General features: G+C 39.6%; 4 protein-coding genes across 6 annotated transcripts; 2 read left to right on the top strand and 2 right to left on the bottom strand.

Annotated features, from left to right (window-relative positions):
• Positions 1-539: 539 nt before the first annotated feature.
• On the top strand, positions 540-3681 carry LOC102703874 (haloacid dehalogenase-like hydrolase domain-containing protein 3). 3 transcript variants are annotated; one of them, XM_006656284.2, is made up of 4 exons: positions 540-708; positions 2364-2663; positions 2757-2963; positions 3069-3681. In XM_006656284.2, exons 2-4 carry the CDS (start codon positions 2406-2408, stop codon positions 3387-3389), a joined length of 786 nt encoding a protein of 261 aa, XP_006656347.1. In that variant the 5' UTR covers positions 540-708; positions 2364-2405; the 3' UTR covers positions 3390-3681. The 3 variants fall into 3 exon arrangements, with proteins under 3 accessions (XP_006656347.1, XP_006656346.1, XP_040380741.1); XM_006656283.3 differs by lacking the exon at positions 540-708 and adding an exon at positions 948-1215; XM_040524807.1 differs by lacking the exon at positions 540-708 and adding an exon at positions 1276-1512.
• Positions 3682-3983: 302 nt separating this feature from the next.
• Positions 3984-7349, bottom strand: LOC102703589 (ALA-interacting subunit 1-like). The gene is made up of 8 exons (XM_006656282.3): positions 7051-7349; positions 6413-6471; positions 6230-6304; positions 6037-6153; positions 5774-5844; positions 5322-5622; positions 4804-5093; positions 3984-4300 (listed from the first exon to the last, which is right to left on the bottom strand). The coding sequence occupies exons 1-8, from the start codon at positions 7151-7153 to the stop codon at positions 4246-4248; spliced, it is 1071 nt and encodes a 356-aa protein (XP_006656345.1). The 5' UTR covers positions 7154-7349; the 3' UTR covers positions 3984-4245.
• Positions 7350-12964: 5615 nt separating this feature from the next.
• On the top strand, positions 12965-14858 carry LOC102702481 (protein STRICTOSIDINE SYNTHASE-LIKE 10-like). The gene is made up of 4 exons (XM_006657163.2): positions 12965-13039; positions 13262-13538; positions 13642-13917; positions 14181-14858. Exons 2-4 carry the CDS (start codon positions 13282-13284, stop codon positions 14686-14688), a joined length of 1041 nt encoding a protein of 346 aa, XP_006657226.1. The 5' UTR covers positions 12965-13039; positions 13262-13281; the 3' UTR covers positions 14689-14858.
• A 3986-nt stretch (positions 14859-18844) lies between these two features.
• On the bottom strand, positions 18845-21657 carry LOC102703315 (myb family transcription factor IPN2-like). The gene is made up of 6 exons (XM_040525340.1): positions 21107-21657; positions 20895-20971; positions 20708-20762; positions 20347-20413; positions 20162-20234; positions 18845-19781 (listed from the first exon to the last, which is right to left on the bottom strand). The coding sequence occupies exons 1-6, from the start codon at positions 21327-21329 to the stop codon at positions 19188-19190; spliced, it is 1089 nt and encodes a 362-aa protein (XP_040381274.1). The 5' UTR covers positions 21330-21657; the 3' UTR covers positions 18845-19187.
• Between the last annotated feature and the right edge of the window lie 3819 nt (positions 21658-25476).

Raw genomic sequence — 25476 nt, 5'->3', positions numbered from 1 at the left:
GCGGCGCCGAGACCGACTGAGTCTGGTTTGACCGGACCTAGTCGGCATAACGGGTGGGCCACCGATGGTAATCTCGTCATTTTTACTTCGAAATTAATAAAATAATGGACGGAGTGTCTACTAGCTAATTACCACATTTTTTGGTGCCCTAAGCAAATTTATAATCTTACAGTGTCTACTGGCTAATTACACGTTTTTTCGATGCCCTGTAGCAAATTTTGCCAATAAAAAAACTAACTTCATAAATGAGTGGTAATCGACGAGACGAATTTTTTAAGCCTAATTAATCCATAATTAGAGCATGTTTACTGTAGCATCATATAGGTTAATCATGAATTAATTAGGTTAAATAGATTCGTCTCACAAATTAGTACAAGATTATGGATAGGTTTTATTAATAATCTATGTTTAATATTTATAATAAGCATTTAAATATTTGATGAGATAATAGGCTAACTCCCAAACAGCCCCTGAAGCGAGCTTTTCTGCTTTAATCCACAGCACTGCCTACCTTTTCTCCCTGATCAATCGACGGTGACGCCAAACTGGCCCAGATATACAACAAAAACTCACCCATCGCGACGTCAACTGCACCTTGTCAGAGCGCCGCCGAGCTTGCTGCAGGGTGGGGGAGGCTCCGCCGTCCCGGCCCCAGCTCCGCCGGCCGGAGTCGAGCCGTACGTCGACGGGCGCGCGCCGCCGCGCAAGGTAGGGTCACCAGCGCGCCCCTCCTGCTCATCGCGTGCGTGCGTGCGTGTGTTTCGCGCTTCTTTCTCATGGATCTGAACGCCGGCTGATGCGTGAGTCGTCGTCTCGTGATGCCATGAATCTGCAGCAGCTGACACAGTGTGGTGTTCTGCAGCTGACGTGGTTCATCCATGTCCCATCTCGTGCCAACTTCTTTTTTTTTTTTTAATTTCCTTTTGCCCTTTTGGCTTAATATCAGCAGAAGGTGAGTTGATTAAAGCCTGAAATCCGATGAGCCCAAAACCGTGGACCAACACCGCCGGCGGTATCCAATTCCCAATTCCACTCTCGCCTCTCCCGACTCCCCAGTCGAGCCTGCGGCAGAAGCCAAAAGGAAGAATCACCAATCACAGTTCGATCCATCTCCAGCTCTGCTGCTACCACCATCTCCGCGATTCCTTGCCTGCCCTGTCACTCACCATTAGCTTCCGGTTCTTGAGACCCTCACTTCACAGCCCCCCGGGAAAGGTGCGGTTTTTATTTTGGGTTTCCGCCCGTGGTTTAATCCTAGGAAAGGTGCGATTTTTGTGCGGAAGCTCCTCCTGAGCTGCGGGCATGGAGGAGGATTAGTGGGTTCGTAGCATCTGGATTCTTCTTTCCTCCCTTCCCTCTCTTTTGGTGCTCGCCGTGTGGTGTGCTCTTCTTGCTAGTGTAGGATCTTGCGAGGTGGAGCTGTCACTGATTCCTAGACAGATCTTGGGTCTGGTTCTTGCAGGCATTCCTGGCCGCGCGCCGGGAGAAGCCATCTGTGATCCTTTGCTTGAGGTAATGGGGGCATGGCAGCTCAATTTGTTTCTGGTCATTAATGGTGTGCGATTTAAGCTTGTAATACTGCTTTAGATTTGGTCTGATTCGAGCTTGTATGGAGCTCTTTGTGATACGAAATGACTTGCCTCCTTTTATTAGAGAAGTAAAACGGGTTTTTAATAATAATACGGTGGAGATCCTAAGAGATGGCTGGAGCTGTTAGGTTTAATCGATGGGATTGCTTGAATTGGTGATAAGTTCTAGTGGCTTCTTAGCGGAAAGTGGTAGTCTGGTAACTGAGATTATTGTTATCTGTGATCTGTATTCACTAAGTGTGTTTTAGCACTTATATTCTAAATCAAGATTGGCTGTGGATTCTTTTAAAGTACAAGGCCGGATTATCCATTAACAATGAAGCTGGAAAATATTTTACTTACATTGAGCTTCTCTTTGTTTTATAAGCGCAGATTTGATCGTAGATGCCTGATTACTCTATATTGTCCTAATATGATTGTTTACCATTTTTCATTTTACTTCCCTTTATAATGAATTGGCTTCTTATGATTACAGTTGCCTAATTCCATACTATTGTTTTATCTTAGTGCTGCACATATTTGTATTCTTCCTTTCAATCTAGTGTCGAATTAGTTGTGATTGTTATTGATTGGGAGGAAGGGTGTGCTAATGAATACTTGTGCAAAAGCTTATAGCGCTGTTGCCTCTTATATATGTTTGTATGGCCTCCGCTATATCCAGATGTAGTTTTATATATATCCAAATGCATAACATATTTATGTCTTTATTCTTTAGCTTCTTCTGCATAACAGGGTTGTTTTGCACTAAATATCATTGCGTGATTTTGCTGTTAGATAATATAACAAAGGCCATAACTTAGAAGAACATCATCGGACATGTCGCTCCTTTCAAAGTTGCGCTTGATCACTGTGGATGTGACCGGTACTCTGCTTGCTTACAAAGGACAGCTTGGTGATTACTACTGTATGGCAGCTAAGTCTGCTGGGAAGCCATGCCCAGACTATCAGCGCATGCATGAAGGCTTCAAGCTTGCATACACTGAGATGGCAAAGCAATACCCATGCTTTGGATTTGCAGCAAAGATGCCAAATATTGACTGGTGGAGGATGTGTGTCAAGGATTCGTTTGTTAAGGTAATATCATTTTGTAGATTTGAAACTATTTAGGAATTAGTAGTGCCTTATGTTCAGAGGCTTGATCCTTCAGTTCTTTGATATATACTGCAGGCTGGATATGAGTATGATGAGGAGACATTTGAGAAAATTTTCAAACGGATTTACTCTTCTTTTGGCTCCTCTGCACCATACTCGGTATTCCCTGATGCGCAGCCCTTCATGAGATGGCTGCGTGAGAAGGGGCTCATGGTTGGAATTGTCAGCAATGCAGAATACCGTTACAAAGATGTCATTTTGCCTGCTTTAGGCCTGAACCAGGTTTGATATTCTTGGCATAACGTTTTACAGCTCATGCGCCTCTAATCGGTTGTCGTACTTACAAGTCAATGCTGTGTCCATCACATCTCTTGATCTTTTAACCAGGGCTCCGAGTGGGACTTTGGGGTGTTCTCTGGAATAGTTGGTGTGGAGAAGCCAGATCCAAGCATTTACAAGATAGCATTGGGAATGGCAGGGAATGTTGCACCAGAAGAAGCACTTCACATAGGCGATAGCATGCGCAAGGACTACGTCCCTGCACGGAGCATTGGAATGCACGCGCTGCTTCTGGACCGATTCAAGACCGCTGATGCTGAGAGCTGGAGGAAGTCAGGGGCAACTGTGCTCCCTGATCTGGTAGCTACTCAGGAGTGGCTCAGCAAGAACCTCAAGGATGAACCAGTAGCAGCTGAGCAGAATGTCTGACCTGAGAAATTCAGTTCTGCTTCACTGAGCTGAATTCCACTCTTGTTTCCTAATTATGAAATGTGCCATTGATGTATTGTACTAATGGAATAGGTTATGTGATGGTTGTTGGCTGCTGGCAGGTGTAAGATGTTTGGAGTCAGCTTCTGGGATTGATGCTGATTGCTGAATTTGTCAAGCAAATCAGTATGGGAGGCATCATTGTAGTCATGAACTTTGTTTCAGCGAAGAATGTTAGTTTTGTTTGGCATCTTCACCTGTCTGAAGCAATAAAAGAAACAGGGCCAGTTTAGTTCTGTTTTGCATTCCTCGCCTGTTTGAAACACAGAAAAATCATGACAGCTCAAAAGATATGCTTTGCTGCATTCATCAAATGTCAGAAACTATAGAAGTTATGTTGAATGGCATTTTACTTGTTTTGGTTTGCATTGAGATGAATTAAATGTGTGAAGTTTGCAGCATTTGATCATATTAGACAAGCAAGTCTGTTGAAACTTGCTCAATTCCATTGTCAGAAAATAGGTTTTTCATTACTGAAGCATGAATTGCGCCATTGACTGGTCTGAGATAAGTGATGGGTGAATGAACCACTTGGGCGAACAACTGAACCGTTTGGCCATTCAGAATCTCATATCATGAAACGATTCAATAACACTTCCATTCATCGCTGCTATATGCAGTCCCGAGATAGCAGAAGAAACAATGAAACAAAATAGCGTGGTTCTTATGCTAAGATGTACATGGTCTAGGTCAAACCAAAGACGTGCTTACACTACCAGACAATCTCACTATATCATTAAGTACATGATACATGTCGCCAGGTAAGCCATTTTACACAATAGGGTTCGAAAACGTCTTAACGGCCTGAAGGGTGTCTGTTCCAGGACAAGTAGTTGTGATCACCCAATTTCCTGCAAAACACCACAGATTAATAATACAGTAGAAAGTGTCTCAGTTAGGTCAGGAAAAAAGAGAAGTGATTGTTTATACAGCATGAGGTTGTGTGTAAACTCCTAATCATACCAAGATCATTCTTATGATATTAATGTGGCTGCTGGTTAGTTGGATGTCGTCAGTATGAACATTTTAACTTCGTTATTTTACTTTGATACAGTGATACAGCCCAGTATATCAATGCATCTTCAATGTTAAAGGTACTGGCTGTATGATAAAATGACGTGCACCAAACATGGTCAAGATGACAGTAGACATGACCTCAGCAAATGTGACAGGCTTAATCTAGAAAATCAGTTGCTAGATTAACATACATGTCATGAAAATGTCACATTACCTAGCATACATCTACACAGTAAACTATCAGAAGGCTAACTGCATGTATCATGCGTGGTCTACAAGTGTATATCACATTCATTTCCATTGAATTGCCAGAGGCATGAGTTCATAAGTTACCAACCTTGGTTTTATGACGTATAGCAAGGTGAAAGCAAATGCCAAGAAAATGCAGACCCCTCCAACTATAAGATATGCAAAGCCAAGAAAATCGTTCTTCCCTCCAAGCCAGGTTGCAGTAGAAAGGACCAATTTTTTCTTGCCACCGAAGTTATATGTATTGTAGTTGTTACTCAGTGTCACAGTTATGTTATCATTCTTCTTGAGGTCAACATATATTCTCCCATACAACTTTCTGAATGTAGGAAGTGCCGCAGTCCGCATCCAAACAATAAGGTCCTCTTGCTCACTCAACTGTCACACAAAATGCCAACTGAGATGAGTAACTCATAGAAATTCCATCATTCCATGCCTAGACAACATTATCATTTATTTATGTGAACAAGAACTCAAACGAACTATAGTTTATCTTGGCAGAAAACCAAGATGTTATGCATGTGTACTAAAGTGCATAACTGTCCACCTACAACTACATGCATGTGCAACAGTGTGGAAGCAAAAAAAAATCAAGAGTTCACATACTGGGATTGTTGGGTCCAGCACTCCTCCACCCCTGAGTGAACCATTCTGGAAGTTGCTTGGATAGACATTTTTGCCAAACTTGTGCTCCCTATCACTCTTCCAAGAGATGTCCTTCTTGTCTACTGTCAAGTTCTCATTGCCACGAGTGAAGCTATATGTATCATTGAACAAGCTCCAAGCAATCAGCCCACAAGGAACAATTGGTTTTCCATCTGCCGTGGCTTTCTCAGGTTCACAAGCCGTTGTCTGGTTTGCCTTAGCAGAGTCCCTTAGCTGTCCATCATTCCGGCTCTTAACATATCTGAATTTGGAATGTTTTATACATGCTAGGTATCAAATGCATGCTATTCTTATCGTATGGCAGACAAGTCAATGGTTTGCATTGTTGCCAAATTGATCAAGAATGCTAAGTAATGAAAGTTCTTGACTGAAAACCTTGAATAGTATCATACCTCCTATGATTCTGGTAGAAATTATCAAGTTGATAGTATACAAAAATTGGCTGCTTCATATCATCTGTAACCTGGAGGGTAAAGACAAAGCAGTTAATATTTAGCCAACAAATTGTGATACTATATATCTGCTTACAGCCACATGCTAATTACAGATTCTAAAGAAAATGGTATACACTCCAAATTATGTCAGAGATATTTGCTCCAACTATACCATAGCCATTCAAAACATGAGGTAAGTCCCAAGAAATTAAACTAATTACCGTCAGAGTCCTTGTGCACGTTTTGGATATGCTCGAGTTCTGGATGTAAGCAAGCTTGTTATCAGTCATGTTATCTGGTATGCATGCATCATCATACCGATCAACTATTTCAACAACCTGCAACAGTTCCGAACAAATAAATACAGAAACTTCCAAAACATCTGTCTGAATATGTAACAGATACAGAACATACATCCCGTGCCGCTAACAGCGAAACAACGCCAACGGGTACAAAAACAACACCGACAAGGAAAAACACCGAGACAACCTATATAACACAAGCGAAAACATCAGTGAACGGCTCTGCCCACATATATACATTCTTCAGCATCCTAAATTTATCAACCTGTGGAAGTCTGCAGCAAGTAAAACTTACCCATTTTGGAGTGAGGATCGGCTTACATGCCGGCAGCTCCTGCTGCGTGAACTTTGAATCTGCGCATAAAAACTTACGAGTTAAGAATTGGCTCACAAGAGACCAGACCGAGGCACTAGTCAGGCCACAAGGCTATTCAATTTCTCAAACACTTCCTCAGCATTTTCGATCCTCAGCATTTTCGATCTGGTTTCGTCCATGCACAAGCAAAAAACAAATAATATTACCGCGTACAACTGGATTGAAGTTTTTCCACCGATGAAAACTAGGTACAAACACCACTAGATTAAGCTTCTACCCTAACAAAGGTAAGAACACCACCATAAATTATGCTCCACCATATACTAATCCAAAAAGAAAAAAAAAAACATGCATGAGCATGAGATAGCAAGCTTCTCGAGAGCCGAGATCCCCCCAAGCTAATGAACCAGATCACCACCTTCGGATGGGGGCGGAAACAACCCAAGCTACTACCAGCACTACACCTCCTCCGCTCGCAGCAGCAGCAAACAGCTCTCGCGTCTCGCCGCTTTCCTGATCCTGGACGGACGACTACATGCCTACACGAGGCGCGCGAGGAAGGAAAGCAAGATTTCGAGGGGGGGGGGGGGGGGAGCTAGGGGATGCTGCTCGCTCACACTTGGGCATCCTGGTGTTCCTCCTGGCCGAGGCCGCGCCGCCGCCATCCCCGTCCGCGGATCCGCCGTTGCTCGTGCTGCCGGCCGAGTGGTGGTTGTTCATCGCGCCGCCGCCCGGCCACCCGGGCCACCCCACAACGCGCCAAGAGAACTCACCTCGTCGGGCGAGGCGGCCCAGCAAGAAGCGGCGGGGCCCCGGAGAATGGGGGCGGGGGAAGGAGGAGCTTGATTGCTGCGATGTTGGTGCTTGCTGAGATTGCAAGGAAGCTTGGGAAGGGGGAGGAGGAGGAGAGGAAAGGAGGGGGTGGTTGGGTTGGTAAGGTTTGGGGATTTCACATGGTCAAACAGGTTTGTTTTCACTGTCCTTGTTCTAGAAGACTAGAAAACCCCTTTTATATGACATAAGTTAATTTTTCCAAAGACAAAAATATAGGGATTAGCTTAGATAATAAATCGTGTATTTACTTGTAAGCCTTCTCTATTTTTTACTTCACACATGTATTTATTTTTACATGTCTATGTAATATACTTGAAAGGGTTATATTTGAATATATTTAATATTAGACTCATTTTGGGACATATATTAAGTGAAATACGATGATAAAAATAGAAAAATACATCATTAAAAACATACAAATCATCACAGCATAAAAAAATAGAGTAGGAGATGCATACGAAGTACTGGTCTTGGACTAATTATCACGCTAAGATAAGTCCATATATACGGATAGATAGAATGATTCAGCGGCGTCCCGTGAAATATGAGGTCTAGTTCAGAGCATTAAATAGAGGCATAATATCGAGTAAAAAAAACTAATAATGCTTATATAATGGTTATATTAGAAAAACACACGTATCGCTTAAAGAAATTTAGAAAGACCTTTATTTTCTCGTGAAATAAAATCTTGAAGAACTGAACTATTATATATACTTATTATATAAGTCTACTAAGACTGATTTCTAATTAAAAAAACTAAAACTATTATATATACTATTATATATACTATTATATATACTTTGTAAATCTCTACGTCCATTTTTTTTAGGGACCTGTGCGGTCGTCCAACTCGCGCGCCCTTCGACCGGACAGCGAGGACAGAGCAAATTAAACGGCCGCCCCATACATTGACCGTTACTCCGTTAGTCGACCGAAGTGTGACAGCCTTTGTTTCCCTTCTGCTTACAAAAATTTAATTTTATAATTTAAATTTAGAGTTGATTTTAGTATTTTTATTATATTTTTTATATTTATTTTTTAAATTAATGAGAACACGTATATCAAAATTTTATTCATAAATTATTTTTCATTTTACAAATGTGCTGTTTATTCTTTTCAAAAAAAAACCCAAATAATCACTCTCTACATACACACACGTTAGATTATACCATAATTGAGATGGTGTAGAAAAAATACTAGATGCTAAGTGTTGCATAGATAATATAGACAAATTGAACTATGGAAGTTATTTTGTTCCCTTTTCCGTGGCCAGAGGTTTGTCTATTTATCTTTATAAAAGCTCTTTTAAACAAGCAACTATTTTTTTCTGAAACAGAAACTATATTGCTTTTATAACTTCTGATTTACATATGTGTCTGCTTAATCCACAGCCATTTGGCCAAGCAAAAATATGTTTACAAAATATGCAAAACTATAATAATACGGTGTATAATTTGAAATAAAGCTGCATGTGTGTTTTTTTAACACAACAAAAATGTGAGTGATACTCAAAGTTCACCTAGACTAAATTCGAGATACAGAACATAATAAATTCGGAGGGGATCCAAATCATAGCCTGTTAATTTGAAACTCCTTTTGTCATGCACTCCTGCATATATCACCGAGTAATAAGATGGTACTACCAGCAATTAATTATGAGCATGTATTTTGATGTGCCAGCTAGCTCTAGTCTTTCTAGAAGATGGACACCGTTAGTCGTTAATTAATTAATCCTCTAAAATTCTAGTTTGATTTCTTCATCCACTTGCTGATAGTTTGATCGTTATGTAATCCATGTTGAACAGTCAATTCCGTGCCTACAACAGAAAATTGACGTCCATATGAATGGTTACAGTTAATTACAAGTTATCAGTCACGGTTAATTAGTTAGGTCAGTCTCGATGGTTTTGCGGAGGTGTCATACATATTAATTAACTGAGTATAAAAGAAAATATTTGCTGGTAATGCAGCGAAACTCGTACCGAGGGATTTGAGTCGTTTCATATAATCGAACACTGTCCACATATAATTAAACTTTTAATAGTAATTAAATATTTTATTAACTTTGGAAATGGTATAATGAAATGTTATATTGTGAGTAGTTGTTTCTTGTACTGTTTCGTCGAGTTGGAATGAAAGTGGACATTGAGACTGGCTTTATAATCACCATTCGATTAGGCTCCAGGTCTCGTTGAAAATCGAATGAAAAGTAAAAGCCAAACAACGACATCAACATGGAAGACAATGCGATTAGTTGCCCTTTTGCATCCTGTCCGTCCGATGCCGTCTCCCGGTCACCCATCAACGGCTCCCGGTGACTTGCAGGCTGCTTAGGCTTTGATTAGTTCCTAAATTTTTTTCCAAAAACATCACATCGAATTTTTGAACATCTAAATAAAGCATTAAATATAGATGAACTTTAAAACTAATTACACAGTTATGAAAGAAATCTTGAGACGAATCTTTTGAGCCTAATTAATCCATAATTAGCCATAAGTGCTACAGTAACAAAAAGAGTTTCGTAACTAATGACGAATTAATTAGACATGATAAAGGGATGCTCCTCTAGCCTTGGCTGCAAGCTTGCGACCAAATCGAGACTGTTAGACTTCAAAGATTTCTAGGTTAGTCGTAAAATTCATTTTTTTATTCGTGTCCAAAAACCTCTTCTGACATCCGGTTTGACATTTGACGTGATACTTCTTCCAAAAAATTTCACCCCCTTAGCTGGCAAAATGTTTTGACAAAAGAGTCATGTCGAAAGTTTGACCGACATACAGAATTGCGATGCGCGATGCTGGGTGGGGCCCACATGCCACACGTTATCGTAAAGAAAAAAAATCGGTGGAGACCGACTGCAACCAGGGAAAATGGCTAGGAACGGAAACATTCAGATAGGTAAGGATTGTGCCATTATGGCACCTTCAAATTAGCTCTTCATCATCATTTATATTATTAAACATGATAAAGGGATGCTCCTCTAGCCTTGGCTGCAAGCTTGCGACCAAAATTTATTCTAACTAAGTATCTAATTCTCTAACTTTTTAATAGTAGACTTTAAAGTTATATAACTTTGTCACCGTCACGTGACCCTAATAAAGCTTGAACCCTAAGATCTCATGTCAATGATAAAGATACGATGATCTCAATCCGAGGCAGAGGGTTTGTAACAGCCAGACGCGAGGGCTTGCTGGGCTTTCTCCACGATGGACTTCATGTATTTCTCCTGGGCCCCAACCCTCCTATGGAGACTCTTTTCCACCTGCATGCATACAACAGGTTCACTCCTTTTAATTTGTGTCAAAAGAAAATGCACAAATGAGAACGTAGGAAGATTGGGAAAAAAGAGATGTGCCAGCTAGGTAAACTTCCCATTTCAAAAACATATCACCAGCTAGGTAAACTTCTTTTATATATAGCTACCGAGAGTTGCAATTCACAGGCTACTCCGTGAGTCGGGGTCCAAAAACATATCAAATCACCTCTAAATTTCGGTTTATATGACTCACTAGATTCTTCGTATCAAAATTTTGTAGCTATAGGGTATTTTTAAGGATGGAAAAAGAAAAATGTCAAGGAGTGATCATGCAAGCGTGTAAACTTCACAGGAACGAGGCCTCATTGTTTTTTTTTCTTTCTGGTACTTATAAGCATAAGTGGAACCATTTATTAACTGTCAAAAAAGATTTACGGTACACTTCTACATACATATTCTTAACATATATATTCTTAACAGTCTAAAAATAAATGATTGAAAATAAACTACGAAGAGAAAACCTTAAAATCAACTTTGAATTTAAATGTCCGTAAGCGAAAAGATAATGCTATAATTAACAAATAGAGCAGGGGCAAGTAATTTCTTGTATATGCATGTAAGTGAGTATACATGTGTGACGGGGAATTAGAAAAAACATCCATGGTGATTAGTTCTTGATCTCTCGATCGATCTCACCTCTTGTTGTTCATGGCTCTTGGCTTCCATCACCCCATTCACAAGCACGTTGTTGCCGCTGACGATTGTCAACAATTTGAATAGAAACCTAAGAAAATTCAAAAGATATACATTTTTGAACGAACAGCTAATTAGTCAACTTACACGTTCATGGCTCTGCCAATGTTGCCGGAAGATGGCGCTGCATTCTGCTGATTATTGTCCATTGCTGCTGTGAGAAATTAATGGTAATTCTTTTGGATCGAATCGAATGCACAAATAATGGCACACAATAATAAACAATGGTATGGCATTGGCCCTTGTAAATATATATATATTGGAGTACGGTGTGTGTATTTATGTAAATATGTGTATATTATATATATGTATAATGTTTATCAACAATCTGAATCATTTCTAATTATGGATAATTGATTAGCATAATCAGAGGAAGGAGCCATATAGTACGTAGATACGCTGCCGCTGTTCCCGCGGAAATTAATTGCGGTTTAACAAATGGAATGGGTGTGAGCTTTTAAATGGAATTTGTGAAATTTAAATAAATTACGCAGATCACGCACATATCGCAGATATTGTGGTCCAACAAATGGATCGATTGGAATGTATAGGTTTTGAATATGAAATTAGGAATAAATAATTTATTACGTACGCAGCTCACACGCATATATAGCAGATATTATTATGATATCAATATATGAAAGATTTGCCGTTGCAGAGAACGTCATGGAATCTTGATGGGCTACGTTAATGATGGGCTCAAACCCTCAAATGGGCCCTCTGTGCTGCTACCCAGCCCAATTTGTACACAAATACTACTTTTTTTTAATTGTGGAAATGGATATTAGAAATTTACGTCCGTCATTCGCTTATTTAAAAATTTGTCCAAATATATAAAATTATAAATCATACTTCAAGTAAGTAACTATAAGTAATAAACCAAATCATATGAAAATAGTCAATAATTATATAATTTTTAAATAAAATAAAAAATTAAATATATATAAAAAGATCAATCGCATCAAATAGAGAGTACTAACTGGTTTCGGCTGGCCGGTAGCAGCTCTGCCTCCGTGGATGAGACATAGCTCCACGCCGGCCGCCGCTTGAGATCTAACTCGTCGCATCGATAGAAGGCTCTATTTAGTCCAAAAAAATTTAGGAGGAAAGTCGTACCGACGCGTATGGTCGTAGATTTAAAATATTAAACATATTTTAATTATAAAAATAAATTTTAGATTACATCTGAAAACCGCGAGACAAATCTTTTGAGTCTAATAATATGTCATTAGCACATGTTAATTACTGTAGCACTTATGGCTAATCATACATTAATTAGGCTAAAAAGATTCGTCTCACGATTTTTTTCATAACTGTGTATTTTCATAAATATTTAACGCTCTATAAAGATATCTAAAAATTTAATATGATATTTTTGAAAAAGATTTTGGAGACTAAACGGGGCCTAGACTTCCCACGAAACTCCGGGCGGCGGCGGCGTCGTTCGTGCTGGACACGGACTTAGGACGCCCCAGTTACCGACGTGTGGGCCGTCGTGTCGTCTTCGATGCATGCAGGAGTGTCCCGTTTAAGCACGACGCGTCGATGAACACGTACGTCGATGGATTCAGAGCTTCTTCTTTATCCAAAAGTTTAAAGAAACCCTCGAAGCCACGAGAGAAATCAGACCGCTCCTCCCTATAAATATAAGATCAGCGATCGAGTCCCGTCGCTACCTCAACACACGATCAATCGTCGAAGCCAACGCGCAGCTGATCGAGGCGGATACATTGCGCAAGCTGCAGAAGAATCAATCAATAGAGGTGAGATCGCTGAGCTAATTCGATCTGAATATTTAGTGGGATGGATACTCCATCTGTTTCGTTACCTTCGTCTAGATTGATCTTAATTTATGCGGACTTGCATGCATGCCAGTTCTTCTATTAGCTTTATTACATGTTTATTTTTGTTTTACGATCTGTTTAATTAATTAATTTTTATCTTTTGCGACATGGTGCTTCCTATGCTTTATGCTTCGTAACAAGGTTTCTTGACACAAATCATAATGGATCACGGTCGTCGTTGTTTGACGGTTTTTGTGCTCCTGCTTTGCCTTTATCCGTGTGCCGTGCTACCACTGAGATCTTCGAACACGCAATCGGCTTTCCGGATACGACTTCCCAACGGTGTAAGTGGTGCCGAAAGCCTAGCCTTCGACCCTCAAAACCAAGGCCCGTACACCGGCGTCTCCGATGGTCGCATACTTAAGTGGGATAGGAGCGCCGCTGTCTGGATGCCTTTTGCATACAACAAAGACTATCAGTACGTATACACCCCATTAATCATATTATTATTCGTGAGGTAAATTATGCATATATATAGATTTATTGACATACATATATACGTGGCATGCAACATACGGCAGGAGTATCCCTGCATGCAAGACACCGGCAGCGCCATCTATGGAGACGGAGAGCAGGTGTGGACGGCCGCTGGGCCTAGCGTTCCATCGCAAGACCGGTGATCTCTACATCGCCGATGCATACAAGGGGCTTATGCGGGTTGGGCCAAGCGGCGGTGAGGCCGAGGTGCTTGCTACCGAAGCAGATGGTGTCGCATTTAATTTTGTCAATGGCATCGATGTGGATCAATCTACCGGCGATGTCTACTTCACGGACAGCAGCACCACCTACACCCGTCGGTACGCATAGATGATACTCCCTCCGTTTTATAATGTAAGACGTTTTAGCTATGGTTAGATTTATCTATTAACTAATGTATATTGTTTATATATATGTCTAGATTTATTGATATAAATTTAGGATACGCTAGAAAGTCTTACATTATGAAACGGAGGTCGTAATTAACAATCAAAATTAAATTGGATGCAAATACATAATCGTAATATCCTAACGCGTATAACGAACCCGGTCTTAATTTCTTCATTCATGTATGTCCATGCAGGAATAACATAGATATTATGCTCAATGCCGACGCGACGGCGCGGCTGCTGAAGTACGACGCGCGGACGAAGCAGGTGACCGTGCTCAGGGCCGGGCTGCCGTACGCCAACGGCGTGGCCGTCAGCCCCGACGGGAGCCACGTCGTGGTGGCGCACACGTGGCCGTGCCAGGCGTTCAGGTACTGGCTGGCCGGGCCCAGGGCCGGCCAGTACGAGCTCTTCGCCGACCTGCCGGGGTACCTCGACAACGTCCGGCGCGACGGCAATGGCGGCTACTGGGTGGCTCTCAACCGGGAGAAGATGCAGTCGGACGGGACCACCCCTGCTTCGTTGACCAAGCACCTCGTCGGCGTCCGGCTCACCGGCGACGGCACCGAGGTGGAGGAGCTCACGGCTGCCAGGGGCGACACGCTCAGCGAGGTGACGGAGATGGGGCGCAGGTTGTGGCTCGGCTCCGTCGAGCTTAATTACGTGGGTCGTATGGACATTAACGACGGATCCGTCTATTAATCAGTAATCGATCTGTCAATTAGTATATTAGGTATTCAGTAGTTAAGTTGTTAGATCTGTCCATAGATTAGATATTAGCTAGTATTTGAGTAATCGGGTCATAAATGGTGTGAAACTTTTTCGTGAGCAGATTAATTAATTAATTAATTATGTGTTAATGATCTTGTCTTCCTTTTGTTGGTTTTTTGTTTTCTTTTTCGTACGTGATCTCTGAACTGTAACCGCAGCCATGTGCGTAGCAGCTAGCCATATATGTCGGATACGAAATATATTTCAGGAATTCAGGATCTGTACGTATGCACTATCTGGTTTTGATACAATAAATCTGGATTTAATCCAAAATAAAGAAGGAAGCACAACTAATTATCTACGTCACCAACAAAATTAAGGATACAGCCATATATTATTAATAAATTATGTCAATATGGCACTTTCAAATATATATAGTTAATAGTTTATTACCCCTTCTTCTTCAGCTGAGATGTTCACTTCATATAGGTGATACACTACCTGCTTTTGAAAGTAATGGATATTTTAGATTTTTTAATTATCTGATTTTTTAAACAGTTATTTAGGGGTATAGAAACTGAATTAATTAGTAAAAGTAAAAAAAAATTACTTTACAAAGATCAGATAAGAATTTTTTAGAAGTTTGAAAAATATACCAGCTGCGGAATAAACGAAGCTTCCGCTCACACAATTGATCTTCTCTTTCTCCTATATTTTTCCTCATTTTTCTTTTCGGTTTACCAATATATACAAGTTCATTATCTCTCTATTCTAAAATAGATTATCAATTTAATAATATAGCTATAAAAAATTAAAGAATTTTCCATCTACCATCTTTATCTCCAAAAAGAGATTCTTTTACCATCTCTGACAAATATGTTAAGATATCAGAAAATTTAGTGTAAAATTCTGAGATATCTCAAGATATATATTTTTAGGGTGGTAAAAGAACTTAAAAAAACGTATCTCACCTTTCCATAGAAGTATTAATTTGAGCCATAGCTAAGGTGCTGTTTAGATTGAGAAAATTTTTGGAAGAAGCGTCACGTAAAATGTTTGACCGAATGTCGGAAGGGGTTTTCGGACACGAATGAAAAAACTAATTTCACGGCTAGCCTAGAAACCGCGAGATGAATCTTTTGAGTCTAATTAATCCGTCACTAGCACATGTTGATTACTGTAGCACTTATGGCTAATCATGGGCTAATTAGACTCAAAAGATTCGTCTCAAGATTTCTTTCATAACTGTGCAATTAGTTTTTTGGTTTATCTATATTTAATGATTTATTTAGGTGTTCAAGAATTCGATGTGATGTTTTTGGAAAAACTTTTTAGGCCTAAGATTGCTTTGAGCGTGGATGCCTCGACCATAGCTGGGAGCTACTAGATCCATGTGCATTGAGAAGAGTGCTTATGCATATCTTGCTCGAGAATTTTCACCCGATCGACCGACCAGCTAGCTTTGCCACTAGATGATGAACAGGAGAAAGAACAAAAGCCAAAAGGGGCTAGAACAAGCTAGAGAAGCTTCCCTGAAATCTCTGCATGTGTACTCACATCTTTGATCTGCCATGGAGCTTGCGTGCAATAAGCGCCGTTGGATCAACGTTACATGGACGTACGGACTGCCCAGATTGACGTACGCTGGCAACGGAGTATGAATTAAGGCCGTTCTAAACGGCTTAATGATATATGGTTTCCTAAGATCTCTTTTTCAAACTGCTGCACGGTATATTTCGTAAAAAACATTTTATATAGAAGTTATTTGAAAAAATATTTTTTTAAGTTTATTATAGTTAAATCTTAATTAAACATATACTCACACATGTTAGAAAAAAAGCTTCTAGCTAGCATTAGTTTAGAACGCTGCTAATTAAGTTATGAGTTGTGGAATCGATCGATTAAGCCTCTGGACACCTTCAAATCTTCAATTTTCTTCTGGATCAAGGATATGATCATCTTCTCGGTTGACATGTGTACCGTGCCTGCAGGGTCAAAGAAGCAAGCTAAAACTATTTATGTGTATTATATATGCAGTTGATAAAAATATTACTGGTAAATAGATACCTGACCAACATCACCGACCTCCATATATTTAAATGCATGACATGGTTTATTTAGTCGATCAGACTCTTACAACACTGCTATAAATATTGTTTTTAAGATGACCAAAACACATTTTCACATGCACATGAATACCATCCCTTTTAACTAGGGTATAATAAGAAGGTCCTCAATTTTTGCATGTAAAAATCAATTTTCACATGTGTGTGTGGTGGTGGTGGTGGGGATGCAAAAATCAATTTTCACAAGTGGGTGGTCCACTATGAGATCCGTCTTAAAATCAATACACCATTTTCTACCAAATCCACATGGGTTCAAGAAGGAAAAAAACTGAAAACAAAAGGCCACAATCATCACAAACTCGATCGTCTGCCAAATAAAATATGTTCCTAGTTTGTCCCCTTCCCGATCAATGTGCTGGACCTCGAGATGGCTCTCATGATTTTTAAGCCGAACGTATAAAATCAATTAGCAAATCTTGCTACATGACACTGTGACTTCACGGTTTTCGTTGTAGGACACTGAACAAAGCGACTTTTAAGGGATGCACTCTATAAACATTGGAAGTTAGCTCATCGACAACACACCCAATACAATATCTGAAGAGCCCCTAGGCCCACATGTTAGAGTTTATTACGGTTTGATTATTGTTTGACTAGTTCAGTCTAAACAATACACTTTACATTTTTCCTCTTCTTTCTCAAGTCGATCCAAAACATACAATGGAGAAGTGGGTGAGGACGTCAAAAGTCAAAAGAGAAAACAAATGTGACGACAATTGAGCATGTCATATGGTGTGTGACTCTTCCGTAGGTTGTGGCAGCCAGGAACAAGGAGGACTAAAGCGACGAGAATGTGACCGGCAAAGACACTATCATAGAGAACGGAGAATTTGGCGGCAAGCTCTGGTGACAAACATGAATAGATGAATGTGTCAAAACCTATTCCTAGATGACGGGGTTTTGTCTTCCTGGAACTTGTTGACAAATGTGGAGCGGATGTGGCTGGCAACGATGGGATGGATCTAGGAGAAAAGACGACCATGGCTCCATGCATAGAAGCAGAAGAGAAAGATGATAGCAAACCCTCTCTGAGGTTTTGTGACATTGCTGGTGTGAGGAAGCAGCGAGAGGCCGATGTCATTGGAGATGGGGAGGCAAGAGTATCTTAGTGATCAGCATTGGCCCTACGTGCGAATAAAGAGAGAGATAGAGAGTGGGGATACCTGACATTTGGGCCTATAGGGTTTTTAGAACTTTCATGATGATTCTCTCTCCTATTTAACCAGAAATAAATATTCTAATATACGTGTGTTCACAAGTTAATTTCTATATTTACAGAGTGTCTTGTCTCAAAAGTTGTTTCATGTGGTGTCTTGTGCTAATACCATGAAGTCATAATGTCATGTAGTAAAATTTGTTAAATCGATTTTACCAATGGGTTATATATATATAATATCTCTCATTATTTTTTAGAGGTGGTGTTTTTTATACCCTGCCTATGTAAATGTGCGAAAATATAAATTTTAATTAAAATAAATTTAGTAGTAAATCTAATAACAACAAAATAATTAATAATTAATTACATAATTATTTTTAATAATAGGAATGATTAAGTGTGTACTAAAAAGTCAATGATGACATCTATTAAAATGCAATGCAGAGGGTGTATTCCACAAGTAATACGATAGATATGGCAATTTTATGGAAAAATTGTAATCTAGATCATAATGTTTCCCTCAATAAATAAAAAACGCAAGTATTAACTATATGTGTAGACAATGGAAGGGAATTAAAAATCTAGCTGGGAAATTTCTGCTGCATTTTTCGTGGCTAGCTAGTTTTTTCCCCACTTGTAAATCAATGCATCCATGCATGTTTTTATAGTGTAGACTGATAAAAATTCCACCTTTTCCCCAATTTCAGGATGTCATGCAAGCAGACGATAGAGTTCACTTGAACTTAAAATTATATTGATCTTAAATATTTTCCCTAAGTAAAAATATGGTATCACGCATGCATGTGGACAGTTGTACTGTGACGACACAACTCAAAATACACATATAAAAAAAATCTTCCGGCACTGTTCACATATGATACAATCAAATCATGCAAATTATCTAAAATGTACAAACTTTAATTTAAACCAAAATTAAGAATGTAATCACATCTAGCTAATTATCTAGACCACCCACAAAAGATCGAAACTGACAACAATTAATGTGTTATAGCACATCTCAAGAACTTAATTGCATGCGTGGATGCATCCTAATTGAACTGTGCATAATGCACAATACTATATACCCCCAACTAATAACAACAACACAGTTACATGCTTATTCAGTGATCATGCAAGAGTTCAGCCTGCTGGCTCACCACAAAACATGCAGCTAATTAATTAATTAATCACATCTTGACCATCAATTATTAGTTACCCATACGAGATGTTCCTACAGGTGTTTGCAATTGCTGTGGAGGTGATGATCTCATGTGATCAAGCTTCGAGCTCTGACCCTCGAAGCCTCTGCTGCCCATGGAGTCTCCTCCTGACATGGTGATGGCGTCCATGACGCTGTTGCCGCCGGACGCCTCCATCATCGTCGACGCCGCCGCCATCTGGAGCTGATCATCATCGCCGGAGATCTTCGCCTGCTCATCGGCGGCGACGGGCCACATCATGGGGCTCTTGCCGGCGGCGGAGCTGTAATGGCTAGGGCTCTTACTGTGATCCACTGGCCCAATGCAACCGATCTCGTTGAACGCCAAGAAGCTATCCATTTGCCTGATCTCCATCATCTGCTGCTGCAGGTCGAGATGGCTCCCTCCATACAGCTGCAGATCCTGCAGAGATGGAAAGTTCATAGAGCTGCCGATGTCAAGAATAGCTTGGTTGTCTAGAGATTTGTATCCTGCGTGCCACGTGGCGCAATCGCCTGACGCCAGGGCTTGGTATGCTTTCTCCATGATGGACTGCATGTATTTTCCCTGGGCCTCAACCCTCATCTGAAGGTGCTTTTGGACCTGCATGTTATGCATGCAGGCAAAGTTCAGTTTTCATCGATCTTTTGTGTCCAAGGAAAATGCATATGTATGCCAAAATCATGAGTGCCACACAGATGAGTAGAACAAAAGTTGTGCTATAGGTAAACTTCCCAAGAATGTTCTTGTGCAAGCATCTCATTTTCACAGAACATGTGAAGGACAAAAAATGGCATATAAGCTGTCCACAAGCATGTAAACTTCCCAAGAACGTTCATGCATGCATGCAAAAAGTTCAGAAGCAACATGTGGATCGGAGTAATTTCTTAAGTCCAAGTAAAAGTTCTTGTCGAAGTTCAGTAGATGATTAATTTTGAAAGTATGCTGAATGAGTTCTTGACGATATATATATGTGCTCTCACCTCTACTTGTTCATGGAATCTTCTCTGAACTTCCATCTTCATCCTTAGTGCCTCATTCACATGCACGCTGCGGCTGAAGATATATGATATTTTGGCAACAGAAGTTTAATTTGAGTATGAACAAAAACAGCATTTTGAATGAGCAGCTAATCTAGATAGGGTACTCTGTGAAGAAATCAACTTACTCATTGTTCATGCTTCTTCCCATTATGCCAGAAGACGATGACGCTGCGTTCCGTTGCATGTCCATTGCTGCAGTAGGAAATGCATGAATATGTAAGCTTGACAGGTAGACTACATATATAACTCGCCGAAATTAACTGATCTGAGAGAATTAGGGTAAGCAAATTAAGTTGTTTTACTGGCTGCAGCCTACAATCGAACCAGAAAATCACTCACGACATGCCGGTAAATTTTAACAAGAGGAATTAAAGGAAGGAAAAACATGCATGTGAGAGAAAAATTAACAAGCTAGCTAGTATGGAGTAGCTAATAACACAATTCATGTGTTTTGTCATTTAACAAGTAGAACTTGTGTATGTTTACCATCCTTAACCGAGTGGTCGTTGAAATCCTTGTGCTGCTTCCCAAGTCTGAATTTCTGAGAAAAAAAATCCACAACACATGAGAGAGATCTAGAGAGAGAGAGAGAGAGTAAATAACCTAACCCTAGTTCATTCTAACCATGCAAAGAACATAATACAGGCAGCTAGCCAGTGCAACTAGAAAGCACCTGAAGATGGCTCTTGAGATGGTAGAGTGTAAGGCCCTTGACTCCCATGACCCTCATGATCGTCTTTGGAGTTGCCTCTGCAGATTGATCATCAGGAAGCAAGAACATGCCAGCAGCAGAAAATTAACTGAATCAAAATCAAAGCAGCTAGAACAAAACAATTCTCAGCATACATCTAGCATATGTCGATGGTGATCTAGCAAGCTACGTACTGTCCGGGCCGCCGAGCTGGGTGACGGCGTCCACGAAGCGGTCATGGAGCTCGACGGTCCAGCGGAGGCGGGGCTTGGGGTCGGTGGTGAGGACGAGGCCGGAGTCGCCCTGCACGCACAGAGGCCGGTCGTTCGAGCTGGCTGCCACGGCCGCGCCGCCGCCGCCGCCGCTGACTTGTTGCTGCTTCTTGGAGGAGGAGGAGGACGAAGCTGCAGGGAACATTCTATTCTCCTAGCTCTCCTTTCCTCCTCCTCTTAAATCTCTCTCTCTCTAGATCTCCCCCCTTCTCTCTCTATCTGCTACAGATTTGGAAGAGATTCAAGAACAAAGGAATAGGGTTCGCCCCGGCACGCAGAACGAGGATCGAGGAGAGGACGGTGCGTTGGTACAAGCTGTACTGCTGCTGCTGCTACGACGACGACGACGACGACCACACCACACACAGCACTTGATCTCTCTACTAGCTTCTTTCCTGGTATGCTCTCATCTCATCTCCCTCTCTCTCTCTCTCTCTCTACACCTCTCTTTGAGTCTTTGTGTTGCTTTAGTTGCTTTGTTTCTCTCTCTACTTTTTTTTTCTCTCTCTAGGGGCCTCTCGTCGTAGAAAGCGCACGAGGTGATATTCTATCCCGGGGGGAAAGCCGCCACCGGCAAGTGCCATGCCAACTACCAGCTCGAAGCCTCACTTTGCAAGAGGGAAAGAGAGACCTTGAGAATTTGTCATCTCTCATGCATAAGCCCTTTTTAATTAAGCTAGAGCTACTGCTCCTGTGGTTTAAGCTGTAATTAATCAACTTTGACCTCAAATGTTTGTGTGCTAGTAAGATATAATATATGATATGACACTACAATATATCATACTATTAAAGTCAAACCCTTTATGTTCGATTTTTTTAAAAAAATAAATTTAGCAACATGAAATATATTTTATTCTATTTTTTTGCTGAAAATATTGCTACATACTCCACCCATTTTATATTATAAAACTTTTAATTTGGTCGTGTGGTCCTGCCTGAATTTATTTATATATGAATATATATGTTCATATTTATTAGCATCCATATGAATCTAAGAAACATTATGAAAATTATTTAATTTGTAACAGATGTAGTATTCCAATAAATTTGGTCAAACTTAAAAGTTTGATTTCAATAAATTTGGTCAAACTTAAAAGTTTGATTATAAGAAAAGGCTAGAACTATCTTATAATTAATACGAAACAGATGTAATATTTAGATTGTATGCGGGAAACGAGGTGCATATGTACCCTCGAAGGTTTTAATTATTTTCTCTGTACAGTGGTTACAAGTGCATTTGGTTAACTCGAAAAAAAAATCAAGCATCGTTTGTTTTGTTTGTAGGGAGTACAACTTATGGAGAATGGTCGACAGATAGATATTGTTTATTTCTTGGTTCTAGTTTACTTCACCCAATTTTTACAAATGTTTATGTATTTGAGAAGGTACCAAATACCACACAAATTCTTATATCTCCTCAAGTACTACAAATCAGCACCAAAATTGGCCTAATTAAGCTGAATTGTGTGCATCAACAGAGGATAATGGTGGAAACAAGGAGATGAATCACTTGGTGTATTACCATTAGTGCATCCAATCATAATTATATGTGGGTCAAGCTCTCTATTTATGCATATGTAGACATCAATTATTAGCCATGGAAAAAGGAGTGTACTCCAAAAACCATCATATCCAAATGATGACTTGCAGATTGTGAGGGAATTATAAAGACATGCATTTGCATTGAGCCCCGTGGAATTGTTGTTTGCCAAGTAGGCATCACAATATATACTCTCAAAAAAAAAAAGGAACCTAGCTAAAGTCACCTTGCCTTAGAGTGGAGCAATTGAAGGTATATATAGTGTGCAGCATATGGGGCACCAAGCAACCACACAGCCAGCTTTGGTTTTTTACATTTGCTTCCTACAACCATTGCCATCTTGTGAAAGGTTGATTTTTTTTTTTGGAAAACTAGCTAGCTAGATTAACTAGTGCATATAAATTGAGATATATTGGTGCATCAGGCATTGCCATCAATAATTCATTAAGTGCATGCATGAGTTTACCCCATTTTTTGGCTTTTGTTTATGCTTATAAGTTATAAGCCAAAATTTAAATTTTCAACCTTAAATTTGAAGTTGATTTTGAGGTTTTTCTCATCGATGTTATTTTTTCAGCTTGGCTTTTAGATCGCTATGAGCACGTATATAAAAGTTTTATTCATAAATTATTTTTTTGTTTGCAAATTAATATGCCATTGGATTTTTTTCTTTTAAAAGGTGAAAAGATGACCCCCGTTGAATCGGTTGGTGGATAAATTAATTAGTCATTTCCATCAATTTCAGTTTTCCTTTACATGCTACATATATATAATGATGGAATTGCTAGCTTACATAGTGCTCGGTTAACTGCAGTTGTGTTAGCACACTAATATTGTTTTTTTGGCAATTAATATTGTTTTTAGATAATGGATTGAAATCAGATCTTTATATCCAGAAGTGAACATTCACAGCCAAAGTTTCCAAGAATACTTAAGACTCCTCATGCAGTCTACTGGAGCTTGCTGCTACATGAACAGATTTGATTCGGACACCTCATAGTATGAGTTGTTCAAAGCAAATGTGATGAACACATTGTCTATAGATATATTGATGCCACAAAGAGTCAAAAGTGAACAGTTTAATTATAATCAATCTCACTCTCACTAGTCTCCCTTTAGTAGAATAGAAGATTGTCTCCTATGCATGCACGCGTCACTAAGCTTGCATCCCATTATGACATACTAATCCAAACAAAAAAAATTATGGAAGGTCAAAATTGTGGTTTGAGGGACCCATTTAGGAGAGGATGATTAATTGAGAACATTATAAAGCAATTAAAATAGCCCAATTGTTTTTCTACTCCTCACATGAGAGGGAAGGACACGCCGTTTTCTTTACACGAGAGGGAATATATGCTTTCTTCTTTGACAATTAAGCAAAGATTCCTAGATAACTTCCAATGTAACACACCCGTTTTGGGTTTTATTTGGGGGTGCTTATAAAAATATGTGTGTGTTAGGACTGAATAGATAGCCATAAAACAAATAAAAGTTATATTGCTTTTTAGAAATGGTCAGCTAACTAACACAACAGTTTGGAGTACTTCCTCAATTTCATAATATATATTTAAAATTCACTCTTTTTAACTATTAAATTATTGTCAGTCAGTATACACATTGAACTTTGGAAAAAAAAACGACATCCATTTTACACTATTTTCAATCTAGACAAATATCACCATAGTCTAGAGAATAACCAGTCATTTCCAATAGCCCTAACACCTATTTTTTTCGTTAATGCTTATGCTTATAAGACAAAAATTTAATTTTAATTTAGCCTTAAATTTGGAGTTACTTTTGAGATTTTTTTTACCAAAGTTTATTTTTCAGCTTTGGCTTTTAGATCGCTAAAAATACATATATAAAATGTTATTCATAAATTATTTTTTATTTGTAAATATGTTGTTTAGCTTTTTTTAATAAAAAAACTAAACAGTCACCCCCTTTAAGCTATAGATTCACAATGCACAGGAACACGCCCTGATCATTCTGATTTTGATACCGTGCTTCTCCCTTAAATAGAGAAGAAAATAAGGGAGAGGTAGGAGCTAGGATATATACAGGATTAATCGGTAATGTGGTGGTGGATCACAATATATTCTCTACCGTTGCAAATATACCACGGAGATGTATATTTTAAAAAGTAAAATTTAAGTTCATTTAGTAATAGTAATGTGGACCCACGAACACTTGTGCTGGAGTCGACGGCCCGCATCCACCCATGCATATATGAAACCTACTTTGACATATTCAAGTAACTCGAGGATTGATTTAAGAAGCTCTGGTCGATAATTGGCAGCCCAATGAGCAGTTTAGGCGTGAGATTCGCTGGGAAAATAATCCACGTGCAGCCAGAGAGCAACGTAACTAGGAAGCAGGCGCATACGTACTTAACTAACTATCAGCTACCTTTGTAAAGTTGGTCCTTAAACTTTTAGCTCTCGTTAAGCTGAGAAAAATCGATCACCATCACCATGGATATGGTAGCTTGAGTTTCAAGCACATCAAGAGATGCTGTCTCATGCATGAGACATGACATGTGAAATGTTTGCAAAGCTAATCGAGATCAATATCTTGTATGTGCATTTTTTTTTCTATCTACAAAGCCGGCTGTCAGCATGCATGTGGATCTCACTCTAGTAAGCACGCAACAATTAATAAAGAGTGGTAATTACACTGTTAAGCATGCATGCATGCATGGTACAATGAATTTTATGTGTTGCCTCAAGCTACAGTAATATGCAAAGACTGC

Source organism: Oryza brachyantha, chromosome 6, assembly GCF_000231095.2.
Source record: "Oryza brachyantha chromosome 6, ObraRS2, whole genome shotgun sequence".
Classification (NCBI taxonomy): Eukaryota; Viridiplantae; Streptophyta; class Magnoliopsida; order Poales; family Poaceae; genus Oryza; species Oryza brachyantha.
This window is presented reverse-complemented; position numbering and strand designations above follow the sequence as displayed.